Source organism: Pararge aegeria, chromosome 24, assembly GCF_905163445.1.
Source record: "Pararge aegeria chromosome 24, ilParAegt1.1, whole genome shotgun sequence".
Taxonomy (NCBI): domain Eukaryota; kingdom Metazoa; phylum Arthropoda; class Insecta; order Lepidoptera; family Nymphalidae; genus Pararge; species Pararge aegeria.
The window spans coordinates 12,689,920-12,705,065 of NC_053203.1; the positions used below are offsets into that span (position 1 = coordinate 12,689,920).

Consider the following 15,146-nt stretch of genomic DNA (forward strand, 5'->3'; position numbering starts at 1 on the left):
GAACCATAGCACTCGTAACTATACTTAGCTAGCATAGCTATCTGTATCTGCACCACATTGTTACGCATACATATTACTTAGGGACAAAAACATGGTAGCAAGCAACATATTGCAATACTTATTAGTTTTTTATCCAATGTAGGACTGAAATATTTTTCACTATGAAAGGACCTAATAACTAACTATTTTAAAGATTGGGCTAATAAAATGCATATATTACAAAAAGCTTAAAATAAACACATTTATATATCAATGTTCTTGATCAGCCTATTGAATGTCTCACTTCTGAGAATCTTTACCACCTCAAAATTTTTGATCACCGTTTTACTCCACCTTGATTGACTGGCTGTTATTATATAGGTAGTGTTATTGCTTTAACTATAATCTGTTAAGAACTTAAAGTGTGAAGGTATCTACATAGCTTATAGAGTTTTAAAATCTGATTTGCTGAAAGATGCTGGGTTTAATTCAGTAGATAACACTCAAACCGATAACACTTTTCAAATATGAAGATGCAGATTAAACCTCTTTTTAATAAGAATCATGTTATAACCTCAAATTAATTTTGTTCAAATACATTATTTAAAACTCATAAATCTTTCTGCCATCCTTAATGCCGACATTTTCCTATTTATTTGAATATTTGTACAATATCAGATTTATAACTTTCTTTTTAATTCAATTAAATTTCTTGTGTAAGGCTTTTGTGTGTGATTCTGAGTCTGTAGTAGCTAAGAACTATCTCATTTTCCTTTGATCAAATAAGTAAAAGTATTATACAACTTTTTTGAAAACAGCTATCAGTAAGGGGTTGTAAATGGTAGAATTTAAGTTACGACAGTGGATATATGCTAAAAATATCTTCTTGAAAGAAGATTTTACAAAGACGTATGCTAACTAAGGTCAAAACCATTTGAGGCAGGTATGCCTATTCTGATGTACTCAAATCACTTACCTAAATTAAAACGACAAGTCAAGAACAAAGCCATTCCTTTTATTGTGTTACTTGTGGAAAAGGACAGCAACATTTTTAGACTTACATTTTAGGTTTAGAGGTATATTGTACAACAGAATTGCACCAATGTATTTTTTGCTATAAATTGTAGAGTTTCAAAAGGAAATAAATGATTATGCTAAGGTTATACCCAAGCAAGTTTTTTCTAGGAATCTGGTGGAAAATTCAATGATATTAGGAATTTTAGCTTTATTTTAAGGGTAATGAATATATGTATGATACTGTTAATACTGTCATCACGCAATAATGGAAAATTGTGTGTTCAAATGAATGTTCAAAATTATCTTTGATATGATTGTCCTTTGAAACTACCAAATATTTAACTTGTAAATGCTATATCACTGCTATTAAATGGATTCATTGTTTAAAAGTTGAATCTTGCCATGGCCAAATATACACACATACATTTTGCCCTTTATACAAGGATAGCAGAGAACTTAAACAATTAAAACACACCTGATGGTGAGTGAACAACCATCAGCTATAAACAGAGCAACATACCCTTAAAAGTGATGCCCTATATCCATCAATCTGAGGTGTAGTTGATAAGTCTCATGTGCCTTTAATCACACCTGTAATCACGCTCTTCAGACTGGAACACACTTCTGATCAGAAATATACATAGAAGTACTTCCCCAGACAATTTCTGTCTCAGAAAGTGATACTACTACTGTTAGTACACAAGACTGCTTTTCTCTTTTCCTTCTAAATAACAATGTTACCAATTCACACGTTAGTACTGTAACAATGTTCTGTTGTCAAAGTCCATACAAATACTGCCCTCATGCACTCTTTCATACAATGCAACTGCCATGGCTGTTGTGTTTACAAACAATCATTTCTTTCCTGCTTTATCACTATGTCATTAATAATTTATTTACTAGCGTTTGTGGCAACATTTCTAGGCAATGTAAGTTAGTAGCATGCACCAATATGTTTAACTAAAATTAAGTTTAACATATTGACGCATGACTTTGACTTTGAAAGTAATAGAATCTGTTTTCACCCTTTTACTGTGTTCACACACCTTAAGAGTATTTGGATTAACAGACATCATAAATAAAGTTGCTACTCATCAAAGTAAGTTATTGTGATTATGTTATGTCATGTTTTAACTTCATACCTAGTTCACAACTGTGCATATTACTATGTTCGATTTGAACGGCAAGGATCCTTAAGGTTATGAAACCTCATTAATAAGTACAATATCACATGAATTCTCCTATAAGGAAAATTACTGCTTTGCCTTCATAAATTAAGCACATAACCAGAATATGACATCCCATCAAGGCAATGGAGTCATGAATTTCATTTTTTATCATTCATGGGAATGTTTTAATGGTTTAACTCCTTTGGTTCAATACATTTTAAGGTACACTATGGTATTTGTTTTCTTGATTTGCTGTGCATGCAAATGAGAGTTATTCCAGCACATTCACTCATGCACACTCACAAACATCACCTGACCGTGCAGCTGTGTGGTGGGGAGTGAGTAGCCTAGACCCTAAGCTTACTAGCTACAACTAGTTCATTACCAGTGAGCTTCCAACTGCTGCATTGAACAGCCTTCAGCGACGCGGGCGAAGGTGCTGCCAGCTGCCCAGTCACAACAACACAAACATTTTGGTGTCTCACTCAACACAGGGCACTGCCAATCAATATTGCACTAGGCTTTGCTAACATTGTCTGCCCCTGCACTCCCAACACACTTTAGGCACAAATCACGACCTAACCTCAAAAGGCACACTTAAATTGAACGATTGACAAACACAGATGTTTTGGAAGACAATAATTTTCGTCGCGACGTAAACACTGGTCGGGCGACGCACTGTTTTCACAAAGAACGCGAGGTTTTGGCTCGCGCTACGGGTTCGTGGGCAATTGCTTTGTTTGAGTAGGTAGGTATTCGCAGCCTCCGCTGCACTGTACGTGTGTGCGCGCGGGACGTGTGTGGTGCAGTCACCGCGCGTGCAGCGCCACGGCTGCGTCCGTGAGCGCCAGGCGAGCGCGAGCGGGGACTCGAGCCCGACAAAGGGCGCAAACTGTAAACACGGCCTAATGGGCGATGCGCTCGCTCGCGCGGCCCGGGGGACAGTCGCGGCCGCACGCTGCGGTCACGCTCGGCCGCCGCGCTGCAGATCGCTATCGGCGCCCTGCCACCCTGCCACCGAGCTCGCCTCACTCACCTCGCGCCTCGCCTCGCTCTCACGGACGACCCGATCGCCGAAATGGCGCAACGGCACGGAGGCCGTGACGCCGTCAACCCGAGAGAATGTCGACTCTGCGAGCCGAAAACGATCGCGCACCGTTTCGCAACGAGCTAGCAGGGACCGAAATAATCCCCGCGCCTCTTGCGATCGTGCTAGCGAGCTGGCGCCCGAGCGGTGGACGCGATACTCACGGCCTGTCCGGTCGCAGCGGGTCGGCGGCGGCGTCCATGGCGCGCCCAGGCCCTGGCCGCGGCCAGGCTCCGGCCGTCGGCCGAGCGACGCGACACTCTCCGATCTCACTTGGAGCACGCTGAGATATACCGTCGCACCATCTCGACGACACTACACTTCACCAACACTTCGACCGCGACGCTTTAATTCGCGTATAAACACTCCGCGAACGGTGTTTTGTTACATCGGTTGACTTTTCTTTGAAAAATCAATATACATTTTCCCAGAGTTAGATAGGACGAGTCGATGTCCAGCGCAGGTTATGTGCGTGAAGTTTGCAAGCTTTTTTAGCGCACCGGTGTTACCATAATTTTTTTGCCCATTTTTTTGTTGGGTGTTGTGATTTTTTTTTAAATGATTTGTGATGCACTTCAGGTTGGTCTGCGAAGCGTTGGGTCTCTCGTAATGCCCGCATGCGCGCTATGGTGGCGCCCCACTCACGAATCGAATGGCGGGGACATACAAATTGCTACAATAATACAAATACCTCAATTTGCACCTCAAAACTTTGATGTAGGATGTTAGGAAAAAAATAAATATTTCAAATAAATGGAAATGTAGAAAATAAAAATGCACAGAATATTATTTAATAATTTTATTATTTTACTATACACATTTTCTTTCTTAAATACATTCATTTCACACAAATACCTAAAAAGTACAGTCAAATTACATGAAATTTAAATTTAAATAACATTAAAAGTTACAATAAAAGTGCTTGATGCTTCATGAAGGATGAAATTGCGAGTCAGGGTTAAGTTGGAGGAGTTGAATCTCACTTTAAGCATAAAAAGTGAAGAGATCACACCTCCACTTAATCCTTAACGCTAGTAATCTCTCTTCTTCTTGGTCTGTTATGTTCGATGAGCAGCTGTTGATGGAGGTTCCACGCGTGAGCTGGAAAGATAGATCTGGCAGCAATAATAATCAAACTGTCAAGATCCCCTGTCCAACTCAGACGTGAAACCTATCCCGTACCAGGAGCTGGTTCTGAAACACAAATTAAAATATTAAAGTACAGTAATGGTGAAGCGAGTATGTTACTACCTGACAATCAAAGTGCGAGCCTGTTGTAGAGCGTCTGAGCGCGCTATCACCACTCGAAAAGGTGCGGCTGGCGATGTGATAAGAGCACGGCTTTTCCCCCTCGCGTCAGCGACCCTACGCCGCTCTGTATCAAATGTATTTGCTATTTCTTAATTCAAATATTACGAGGATAAATCTACAGAGGTAATAATAATGGCCGGCAACCGCATGGGATAAGCGAACACATGTGCCATTGGACCACCATATGTTGTTACGTAATCAGCGGTTAAGTACTTCATTACTTCAGTGACACTTGAAAATACCTAGCTCGCTGTAACAATGGGATGTTCGGAACACATTAATAAAATATATTTGATAAGTGTTCGTTTAAGTACCACGTCAGCAAATACTAAACTTTTGTATATATTCGTTTGAAAAATAAAATGACATCCGCGTTTCAAATCACTGGGAACTAACAGAAATATAACGGACAACGGCACCCAAGTTACCAACATAGTGCAGGACTCCAAGAGGACACTGAGTTCGAGTAAACAGTCAATGTTAATCACAGAGCTAACTTCGATAGAGACACGATCGATCGATGGGCCCATATTTATACACTCGATGATATCTTCAGATACGATATCAGGGAACCGACAGAGGTACGAATGTCCACCATGATTGTGATAAGATTCGATGAAAGGGAATCGATTGGTCCTCGCGGCCCGTATCGGCCGCGCAAACACTTCACTCCACCAATCGGCAATGTATCACCGATAAGCGGCTTTCGACGGTGACGCCACATGTAGGGCTTCGCCGGCGCTCCGCTGGCGTCCGACCCGCCACCATTCGCTGTCTCTTAACGACTGCTACATCACAATGGCTGAATGTTTACTATGGAAATACACCTTTATTAGATACGTTATATCTCGACGGCAATAGATAATTTCACTATTTTCTCATTCGTATGCACATTTTAAACTGATTTATGGTTATTATGATTTAATTGTGTTCGTCTGCATCAAATATGTGAATATTTCACGTGGGTCCGCACCGTCTCTCTGTTATGGGAGCTTAACTAGGTGATATTGAGACAAGGTTTTAAATTATACAATGGAATATTAGTTATTAATGTACTGCATTGAAGTATCAGTAATTATATTATACAACATAAAAACAAAAGGATTACTTCGATAACGCATGTAGATACTTTGTACTTAAATCTATATCTCAAAAATTAGACATCTTATCTATAATATTCTTTAACAACAATTATATATATATATAAAATGCTCAGCGGTTTTATTATTATGAGTTTTGACCGATATAATATCTACGGGATTTCAACTATTAAAATAAATGTTTGTACATTTCTGCTATAGATACTCTGCATAATTCAAAAGTTACGTAATTACTAGTTGGTGAATTAATTTAAGAACGAGAAATATAAAATAATAATCATAGCACTATTCTGATAAACACAATGTGTTAACTAGAATAGGTAGAGATAGTACGTGGAAGAATTTCGACATGACAGATAAGGTGGCAAAAGGCGCGTATCAAACGGTGTCATTTGATAAGACACGAGGTGTGTGCTTTCTGGAACGCTTATAGACAGGTGCATTAGGTGCCATAACTTCAATTAAAATTTGCTAAATCTCAAAATATTTGTAGGAAAGCCACTTAGTTTTCATTTAATGAATGAATGAACGAATTAAGTGATGTAATGGATACTATTATTGATACATTACGTACACAACAATAGGTAAAATTACACAATTTAAAAGAATTTATTAACTTGCAATGGTTTTGTTTTAAGTCGAATGTGTATTGCACAATCTATACTTATAATAAAACTGTAACTGGAAGATTTCTGTACATTTAATACATTTAGAAAATTTTGACCGGGGGATGCTTTATAATCGATACTGAGTCCAAAACAGACTTTTATTTAATTTTTGTCGGTCTGTCTGTCCGGGCATCACGTGGAAACTACTAAACGGATTTAAGTAAAATTTGGTATAGTGGTAGCTGATTTCCCGGGTCAACATATAGGATACTTTTTATCCCGATAAACAATAAGTTTCCTCCGGGAAATGGAATGAACATTTTTATCAATTTTACTTCATAGCTCAGTTAAATTTGCGCCAATTTTAGTAATGCTTTTTTTATTTGACAGTGTATACTACCAAGCATGTATTGTCTAATTTGAATGAAGATCTGATGAATATTGTCAGAGATCAAGGACATAATTCTTCACAGATAACAGCAAGTCGCAAGGACAACGATCGAATGCAATATTATAAATACGAACTTTTGTGAGGATAGATATTGGATAGATGGATGTATGTATGGATGGATAGATGGATGGATGTTTGTTACGAATGAACCGATTTGGCTAAAATTTGGCAGAGATACCTACAATATAGTCTGGAATCTCTGGGTTTCCTTTTATCCCGGAAAGCAAACAGCTTCTACAGGATAGCATCGCTATTTTTTCCGCATTTGTCTTTCAAAATCCGCGCAACGGAGTTTTAGATTGACGTGGTTTTTTGGATAGGCATAGTTAAAAACAATTATAAAGCTTTTAAATTTTGTCTGGTTGTTCACGCTCTAATCCCAGAAAATGCTGTTTCGATTTTTTGGATTGGTAGTAACAATTATGGCTATATGACATCACGCTACGACCAATAGCTACTATTATTAATGAGAAATGTTGAAAAAACTGAGAGATTCTGGTGTGTGCGATGCGTGAACGGTAAACGTTAAGCCAAACGACGACAGTATGTAGTAAGTATATCGGAATTGCCGGAATTGTTGTTTCTTTAAAGTTCTATAAAACAGTCCACGACAACATACGATTATTTTTTGAAGTCGACTCATTCGAGGACGAAGTAGCGCGGGTATATATACATAATTTTAATTGTAGTTTCATAATATTCTAATTAATTTGCATGTCGTTTTAAAGAAAATGTTTTATGTGAATTAAAAAACCCCATACCTAGTTATTGTATCAGCTAGCAGATAAAGCAAATGGTAATTTTTGTTACACTCCATTTTCAACCGACTTAAAAAAAAGGAGGAGGTTCTCAATTCGACTGTATTTTTTTTGTATATTTGTTACTCAATTACTCCGCCATTTATAAACCGATTTGTACGGTTATTTTTTGTTCGGAGCGTTATACCTCAGAGATATTTTGTGAAGATTTGTTGGAGGGATCTTGGAGAAAATAAGGAAACTCTTCACATTTTATAGGCACACCTATAGCAATCTCAGTATTTTTTAAAGGAACTCGTGCATCTTTTGAAAAGCACAATATGGCCAAGGGAATCCGTTGATAAAGACCATGGATATACAATAATTAGTATTATGTACAAGAGTTGCGCTTCGATTATGGAATATGGCTGCTAAGCAATTTATGCTCGTCATAATAATAAAGCTGATGCTTGCGGTTACTCCACGATTTATGAATTTCTTAACCACAAGACTGCTTGGAATTTGGCCACTCCGCTCTCATCTCTCATAGACAGAAAATTCTAGAGAGTTTCTTGTTGGCTCCTCTCAGTGGAATCTGCCTTCCGAACCGGTGGTAGAGTCACAACAGACATACTGATTTGAAATTTCAAAAGTGTTTATAAACTAGGCCACTTGAAATAAATGAATTATGAATTATGATTTTTTTTTAATTTTTATGGTGAAGTGGGAGAACTCCTCAACCATTAACACCCCGGCCTCGGGAAAAGCAATATCTTGTAAAGGGTTATGAGCCGTTGACATTAGGCCCTTAAAACTTAGAAAATTGCAAAACGAAACCAAACACCGAAACATTTTTGACAACTTAATAAAGTCTGTTCTTTGTCGTCAATATTTTTTTAATGGACACATTTAAGTTTCTGGAAAAAAATCCTATCATGATATAGAGATTTCAAATAAAAAATTACCACAGAAGCAGATAATATGGCAAATAATTGTGTATGTTCTACTCTTGAAACAACAACTGTTTTTAAATATCAACATTACAAATAAATAAAAACCAAGCTGCTAAAAATTTGGCCATTCACCAAAAAACTGAACTTTATTTTTTTTCATTGTATGTAGTTGTAACAAAATAGCCTAGTGATAGGTCTTCGGCTTCTCTTTCGCGGGGCCCAAGTTCGAATCCCGGCAAGCACCTCTAACTTAATAAGTTATGTGCGTTTTAAGCAATTCAATATGACTTGATTTAACGGTGAGAGAACACATCGTGAGGAAACCTGCACGCCGAGTGATTTAGAGGCTCCTAACGTTCTCAAAGGAGTGTGAAGTCCACCAGTTCACACTAGGCTAGCATAATGGACTACGGCCTAAACTCTTCTCATTGCAGAAGGATACCCGCACCCTGTAGTGGGCCGGTAATTGGTTGATATGATGATGACGACGATGATGTGATTAAGTAATCTATAAATAAGGGATGTGCATCAAATACTATTTTACCAAAGGATTCATCAGAGAGCGCCATGAGATATACGGTAGCAACCTTGATTCTTCTCCTTGCAATAGCATGTCCAAAGCCAGCATGATGTTGTATTGAAACTGATTCCAGGTAAATTTGCTTCGATTAGACTTCACCGCGTCTCAGCTCGTGTGTTGTAAACATGTGAAAGCCCTGCATTCTGCATGCTTCTGAGATGTACATATGAGTGACTTTATGAAGTCATATATACGTAGATTTATGTATTTAAGGATAAGATATAGCCCCAAATTAGAATAATTTTTTTTTTAATTATGTACGAAGTGAGTTGTAAGTTGTTATCGAATAAGAATAACTTTTGAGCCAAAGAAGGTGGTCCAACCGCCGCAGACGGCTGTGGGCGGCCGGGGTGGCTGAAGGCTCGGCGGTGGAGGCTCGGGACCGGGGGTGGGGGCGGGGGCGAGGGCGAGGCGCGACGCCGGCCGTCGCCTCGCGGCCGTGAACTGGAACTTCGGAAACTTCGCCGTATTGTGTTTACATTGAACTTTGTTATGTGGGTTAAAGTTAAGCCAGAGTTCAGAGGCGTGTGTGCTCGTTTCACTAGATTGCAAAGTTGACTCGCAAGTTTGTCGTATCGATTTTCATCTTATGTTTATCAAATGTTTCAAGGTTCCCGCTTCCAGAGTTCATGTTTGAGGTCGCATATGATATGATTGAAATGTCTGGGTTGTTATAGTTCGGCGGTACCTCGCAACCTCGCCCTGATTACACTTTGATTAAGCCTACAGTGAGTTGACATCAATACAGTGATTGGAGGACATGCGGCCCAGTGGGAAGAGTAACGCTAGTCTCGAGGCGCCTCTAGGTTTTCCAAAAATTACACAAATCTACCAAGATACAGACGACAAATCCATCAGTAGTAGATAAGTACATACGTGTACTTTTGGAAACAAATACATTTGGAAAATGCACCTGTAACCTTCGTTTATTGGGAGATGATTATAAAACTTATTCTTCTTCTGGGCCTTATCCTGCGCTTTGAGCGTTAAACTTCGAACGATCTTCTTCCACTCTCTGTTATTACAATTAAACTCCCCTTTTTTAATTTGGCAAAAAAAAACTTTAGTTAAGCCACAATTTGTAAAGCCTAGAAAAGTTCCATACACATAAATACTACAAGACTCCAGTGAAATGTTGTCCGGCTGTCAGCAGGCTGCGTTCTGCAACATCTGACGCAACATACGGATGCCCTTTTGGCCTCCCCTGCGCAATCAACAATCGTACTCCGTTAGAACTTAGAACGCACGGTTACAGATTCTCCAACAATTAAACATTATTTCTACGTTTCCGATTTTGCCACAACTTCATGATACCTTTAAAAAGTACTTATGTTGAATTTGAGAATTTTGAGCACATACAAGAGACTAATTAATTATTCAATGTTGGGTGGATCTGACTCTTTGTTACCTTCTCGCTGGTAGTCACTAAAGATAACTTGACGCAGTGAACTTATATTCTAGTGATAGGTATGTACTATCTTTAGTTTCCAACCTGCTCTTACTGACGGAAATATAAGTCCATTTACACCGTGGAATTATTTGAAAAATACATTACAAAGGAGCATTTTTTAAACCAGGGTTCTTCGTATACTATCTACGACGTAAGCCCGATTGAATTCCTTTGGAGCGGTATAGAGGCTATTTAAAAATTAAACAATGACATTATCATTTTTTATTAGGACGCTACGAGCACAGGAATTTGAAGTTTAAAAAGCCCGGAAAAAACAGGATTTATAAAAAAATATTTTTAAACACATAATCTAAAACAAATGTTTTTATCTACACGTATCAGTCGCTTTCGTGTTTTTTAAAGCTTATTTTTCTAGAATTAAATAAATAAAATAAATACTATACTAATAATATACGACGACAATACAAACATGTCACCATCTAGCCCCTAGCTATAGCGTGTGTTTTGGGTACTAAGATGAATATTTTTATGAAGAACTTACATAAATTCTTATAATATACATATAAACACTGTCTGGGACACTGAAAAACATTCATGTTCATCACACAAACATTTTCCAGTTGTGGGAATTCAACCTACTGCCTTGGACTCAGGAAGAAGGGTCGCTGCCCACTGCGCCAATGGGCCGTCAAATGTTTAATTGCTACAAAAATCAGATCAAATGTAGGAACATTACTCAACACACTTCAGTGATCAAAGTAGAACTCAAGATCATAATAAAAAATGGACTAAAGTCGTCTAAATACCGGATATACCTATAATTACTTACATTGTTTAATTTTTAAAATACCTCAGAGATTAGGGTGTAAAATTGGTTTTTCATGTTTACATTATTATATAGTATACTATTAAGATTTATTGATAAAATGGTGAATTGACAGTTATTTATGTAAATACCTATTTAGTAGTAATCTGTTAGTAATTAAATATCTACGTTCTCGGGTAATAATTGTAATCAGTGTTTAATTAGAACACCACATCATAGATTACCATTTACGCGCAAATTATAACTCAGTTGAATAACTGTTTTAGTTTTAACGAGGCATGCATGTACCTACTCAATATCACACCTTATTTTTAGTTCGGTACTGAACTTTCAGTACCTACACAAAAAAAACTAGCTTATTCATTGTTCAAGTGTTGGGATACTTGAGCAGTGATTTAAACCAAAATCTCTTTTTTATTCAAATACGGGTTATATCCGACTCCCCAAAGATTAAATCGTGGCTACGATTGGGCAAAAAGCGAAATGGTTACAATTCTGGAAATATAAAAAAAAACCTAATGGCAAAAATGGGAAAAATTTGGAAAATCCAAAAGTGCACGCCTCATAATCTCATTTTTTTCACAATAAAATTGAATTTTTTTTAACTGAAACTTTCAATGCTCATTACATTTTTTTTTTCATATTAATTATTATTCATTTTTTGTAAACAAGACACGGGAATGTCATAATGATTGCACATTGAAAGTTACAATTAATATTAGCTAGAATAATTACATGGAAATTTAACGACAGTGAATTGAACGCTCATATTAACTAAGAATTTATGTCGTGTGTTACTTTAGATAATTAAAAAAAAAATATTCCGATACGATCATTTTTTCGACCAATTTTGATGCCACATACACCCGTCCATACACGGACGTCCAGAAAAGATTATGTTTAATGTTATTATTTACTATGTTAAACAAAAAAATTGTTATTGAAATGTATTTTATGTGCCTGACAAATTACTTGACTTGATATTAGTGTACTCAAATTAACCTGTAAGTGCAATATAAATAACAAAAAATCAATTTCAGTTTCGAGAAAACTGCTTTTTTTGAAATGTCGAGAGCACAACCTCAACGCTTCGCTTATGAGGCGTGCAAAACTAAACCCAAACTAAAACCCAATGGGGAAAATTAAAATTTGTAGTGGATTTAGTCGCGAGGATTACCTTGTAAAATGTAATAGACATTATCATAACTATACCTTCTAAAAGCAACCACATGGTGTCATATGAAACGATAAGTCTTTGTTATTTAGGTCATATCAAATAAATGACCTATTATAATCAACTCGTTCTCTACTACTATTGTTTCAAAAACACTTCTAAAAAGAAACAGTTATAATTAATTTATTAATTAACTACCAGTTAAAGGGGATTGAAAAAACAACGTGTAACCGAATTACGAACAAATTTGAAAGATGCCTAAGTAAATTTACATAAGGAAAAATATTAAATCAAAGAAGCATATTTATTTTTCCATACAAACGAATTCAAAACATCCTCAGTGTTTACTTATGACAACCCTATTGAAGATAAAAGACCGACACGCGCATAGCACCTACGCTACGCGACGTGTAACTTATATAGTGGCAGGAGTCACATGATTTTAATTTTACATGTGATGCTAACGCTGTATCTGATTTCTTTCAGTAACAACTGTGACAGTGGTTAACTCCAAAACTTTCGAAATTCGTACAAGAAACAGAGTTACCGACATAGCACGACGAATCGCGTAGCTGAAGTGGCAATGGGCCGGCCACATAGTTCGGAGAAAGGATGGATCTTGGGGTCCCAAGGTGCTGGAATGGCTTCCTGAACTGTTAAAAGCACAGCGTTGGTCGACCCCCCGAGGTGGACAGGCGCGTCGCAGGTAGGACTCCAATATATATAGTTTTAAAATAAAGAAAATAAATGAAGAAAACCAAAAATAATAACCAGGGAAATCTAAAGCCTTTAAAAATCCTTAGTGCTTTAAATTATGCATTTAGTACACATCACACATTGTGTTCTGTGTTTGGTTTAAAACCTTCCAAATAAAATACTTTATAAATAAATATATGAATAAGCAATTTTTATTGGTACTGAAAAGTTCGGTTCGCGTTACATGTGGGGTTTAGAAATATTGAACGATTCCAAATAACCGCCTAATTAGCAAGATTTTTTTAATAAAGATACAATATACTTAATTAATTTGATAATATATCATGTAAGTATCTGTTGAAATAAAAATATCACTTTGATCACATGCTAAACTTTGTCAGTTAGTTTGTTAACCTTTAAAATTTACCTTTTTAACCTGCGTGTGTGAAATATTGTGTCTTATCATAGCCTATTTGATAAGAAATTGGAAAATAGGTTCAGGTGTGGCTATCAGTAATGAATCTCATGGACTAGCGACTTGGAACTCACAGATAGGTGCATCGGCCACTCCCTGATAGACATATTTTGTTAGTTTTATATGTCGTTTAAAATATCCATTTATTACTAACTTTACATATAGATATAATAAAACAGACGAGTCTGCTAATCATAGGACCGGCTGAATCAATTTTCATCGAACATTTTTTTTTTGCTTTATTTCACTGCTTTACTCTCAAACCGTCCTTGATGAAAACTTTCCAGTTGATAATAGTTGTTGTAACAGATGATACTCAGTTCAGGTCAGGTCTTTTATTTAGCTTTCTTTATGCGACGGTTTCTACTGCTCGTCTGCCCACCTATTGGGAGTCCATTAAAGTTTCTTTTATAGACTCTAAGACTTTAAGACAACTTATACCGACCCGCAAATCTGCACACACTGCGACTTCATCATGCAGAACATTAATATACTTATGTCGGTAATTGTAGTTTATCTATATTTCCACTTTGATCACGTAAATAAACTCCTCGCTCTCTTGTATATTTACTGATTCGTGTACCTTTCATTTTAATCAAGATCTATAGAAAGAGAAGTAAGTGAAATTGAAGCCAACGTCACGTCAGCCACAATGGTACTTGGGTTTTATCTCGTTTTTTTACACTTTATTTGTCGAAGGCGCACGATAAAGATAAAGATAAGTGGCAGTCGACGGTTATCGCCGGCTATCGCGCGAAAAGACCGCGCTTCAGGAAGTTACGGTATGCCGATCTAAAATATAGTTATTACTATTATAAGAACTACCTAATTTTTACTTATTTTGCTACTATCAATTTGCTATCTTATTAGTATGTACAAGCGATTAAAAATGTTTCACCAGATCCAACCCTAAAACTCCTCGGAATTAATAACTAGCCACTTCTCACTGGCCATTGTATCGTCAGTCCTCAAAGAGGACTCTTCATTTTACACTTATTTAGGACTTGGTACTTGCTCTACAATCCTCTCCTACGGCCACGGTTCTCATGACAAGTTTGGCAACCTTAGGACCATTCTGCTGTCATACCCATTCTTACAGATATTCTCCCATGACCATCAATCATCCAAATATTTCGGTGATTTGCTATGCTCCTGCGGATTTTACATTACTTGGGATTTCAAAAGTCCAAATACAGCTTTATCCAAACTTCGGGCTGTCATTTATGTACAATCTATACTTTATTTAACTGGAAAAGCATTTGTGACTAAATGCTACCCTTTTTGTGCTTTGAATTGATATAGAAACAATGGAGTTTAATTATTTCAAAAATCTCATGAAATTGGCAGGTAAACTAAAAGAGTTCCCAACCTAAAACTCTAGCTATACATTTTTTTTGAAGACCAAGTTTACGAATGTGTACCTACCACGTAAACACCAGACGTGTAAAAGTATACCTACAAGATTTATTGTTCCGTGCGTGAGTATTAGTTATTAGAAGCATTTATATTTATAATATATATAATAAGTAATAATCATTTGTTTTAAAAGCCAGAATAAAAGAATGAAATACT

At 36.9% G+C, this 15,146-nt stretch overlaps 1 protein-coding gene across 5 annotated transcripts in view; it reads right to left on the minus strand.

Moving 5' to 3' along the window:
* Positions 1-3,907, minus strand: part of LOC120634531 (basic proline-rich protein) — a 78,344-nt gene extending 74,437 nt beyond the window's left edge. For 4 of the 5 annotated variants that reach the window (XM_039905215.1, XM_039905211.1, XM_039905213.1 and 1 more), the window contains exon 1: positions 3,417-3,907. In XM_039905215.1, the coding sequence (XP_039761149.1) occupies positions 3,417-3,454 (38 nt within the window). In that variant the 5' untranslated portion in view covers positions 3,455-3,907. Of the gene's footprint in view, positions 1-2,550 lie in introns of all 5 variants that reach the window. The other variant, XM_039905212.1, reaches the window with a different exon arrangement.
* Between the last annotated feature and the right edge of the window lie 11,239 nt (positions 3,908-15,146).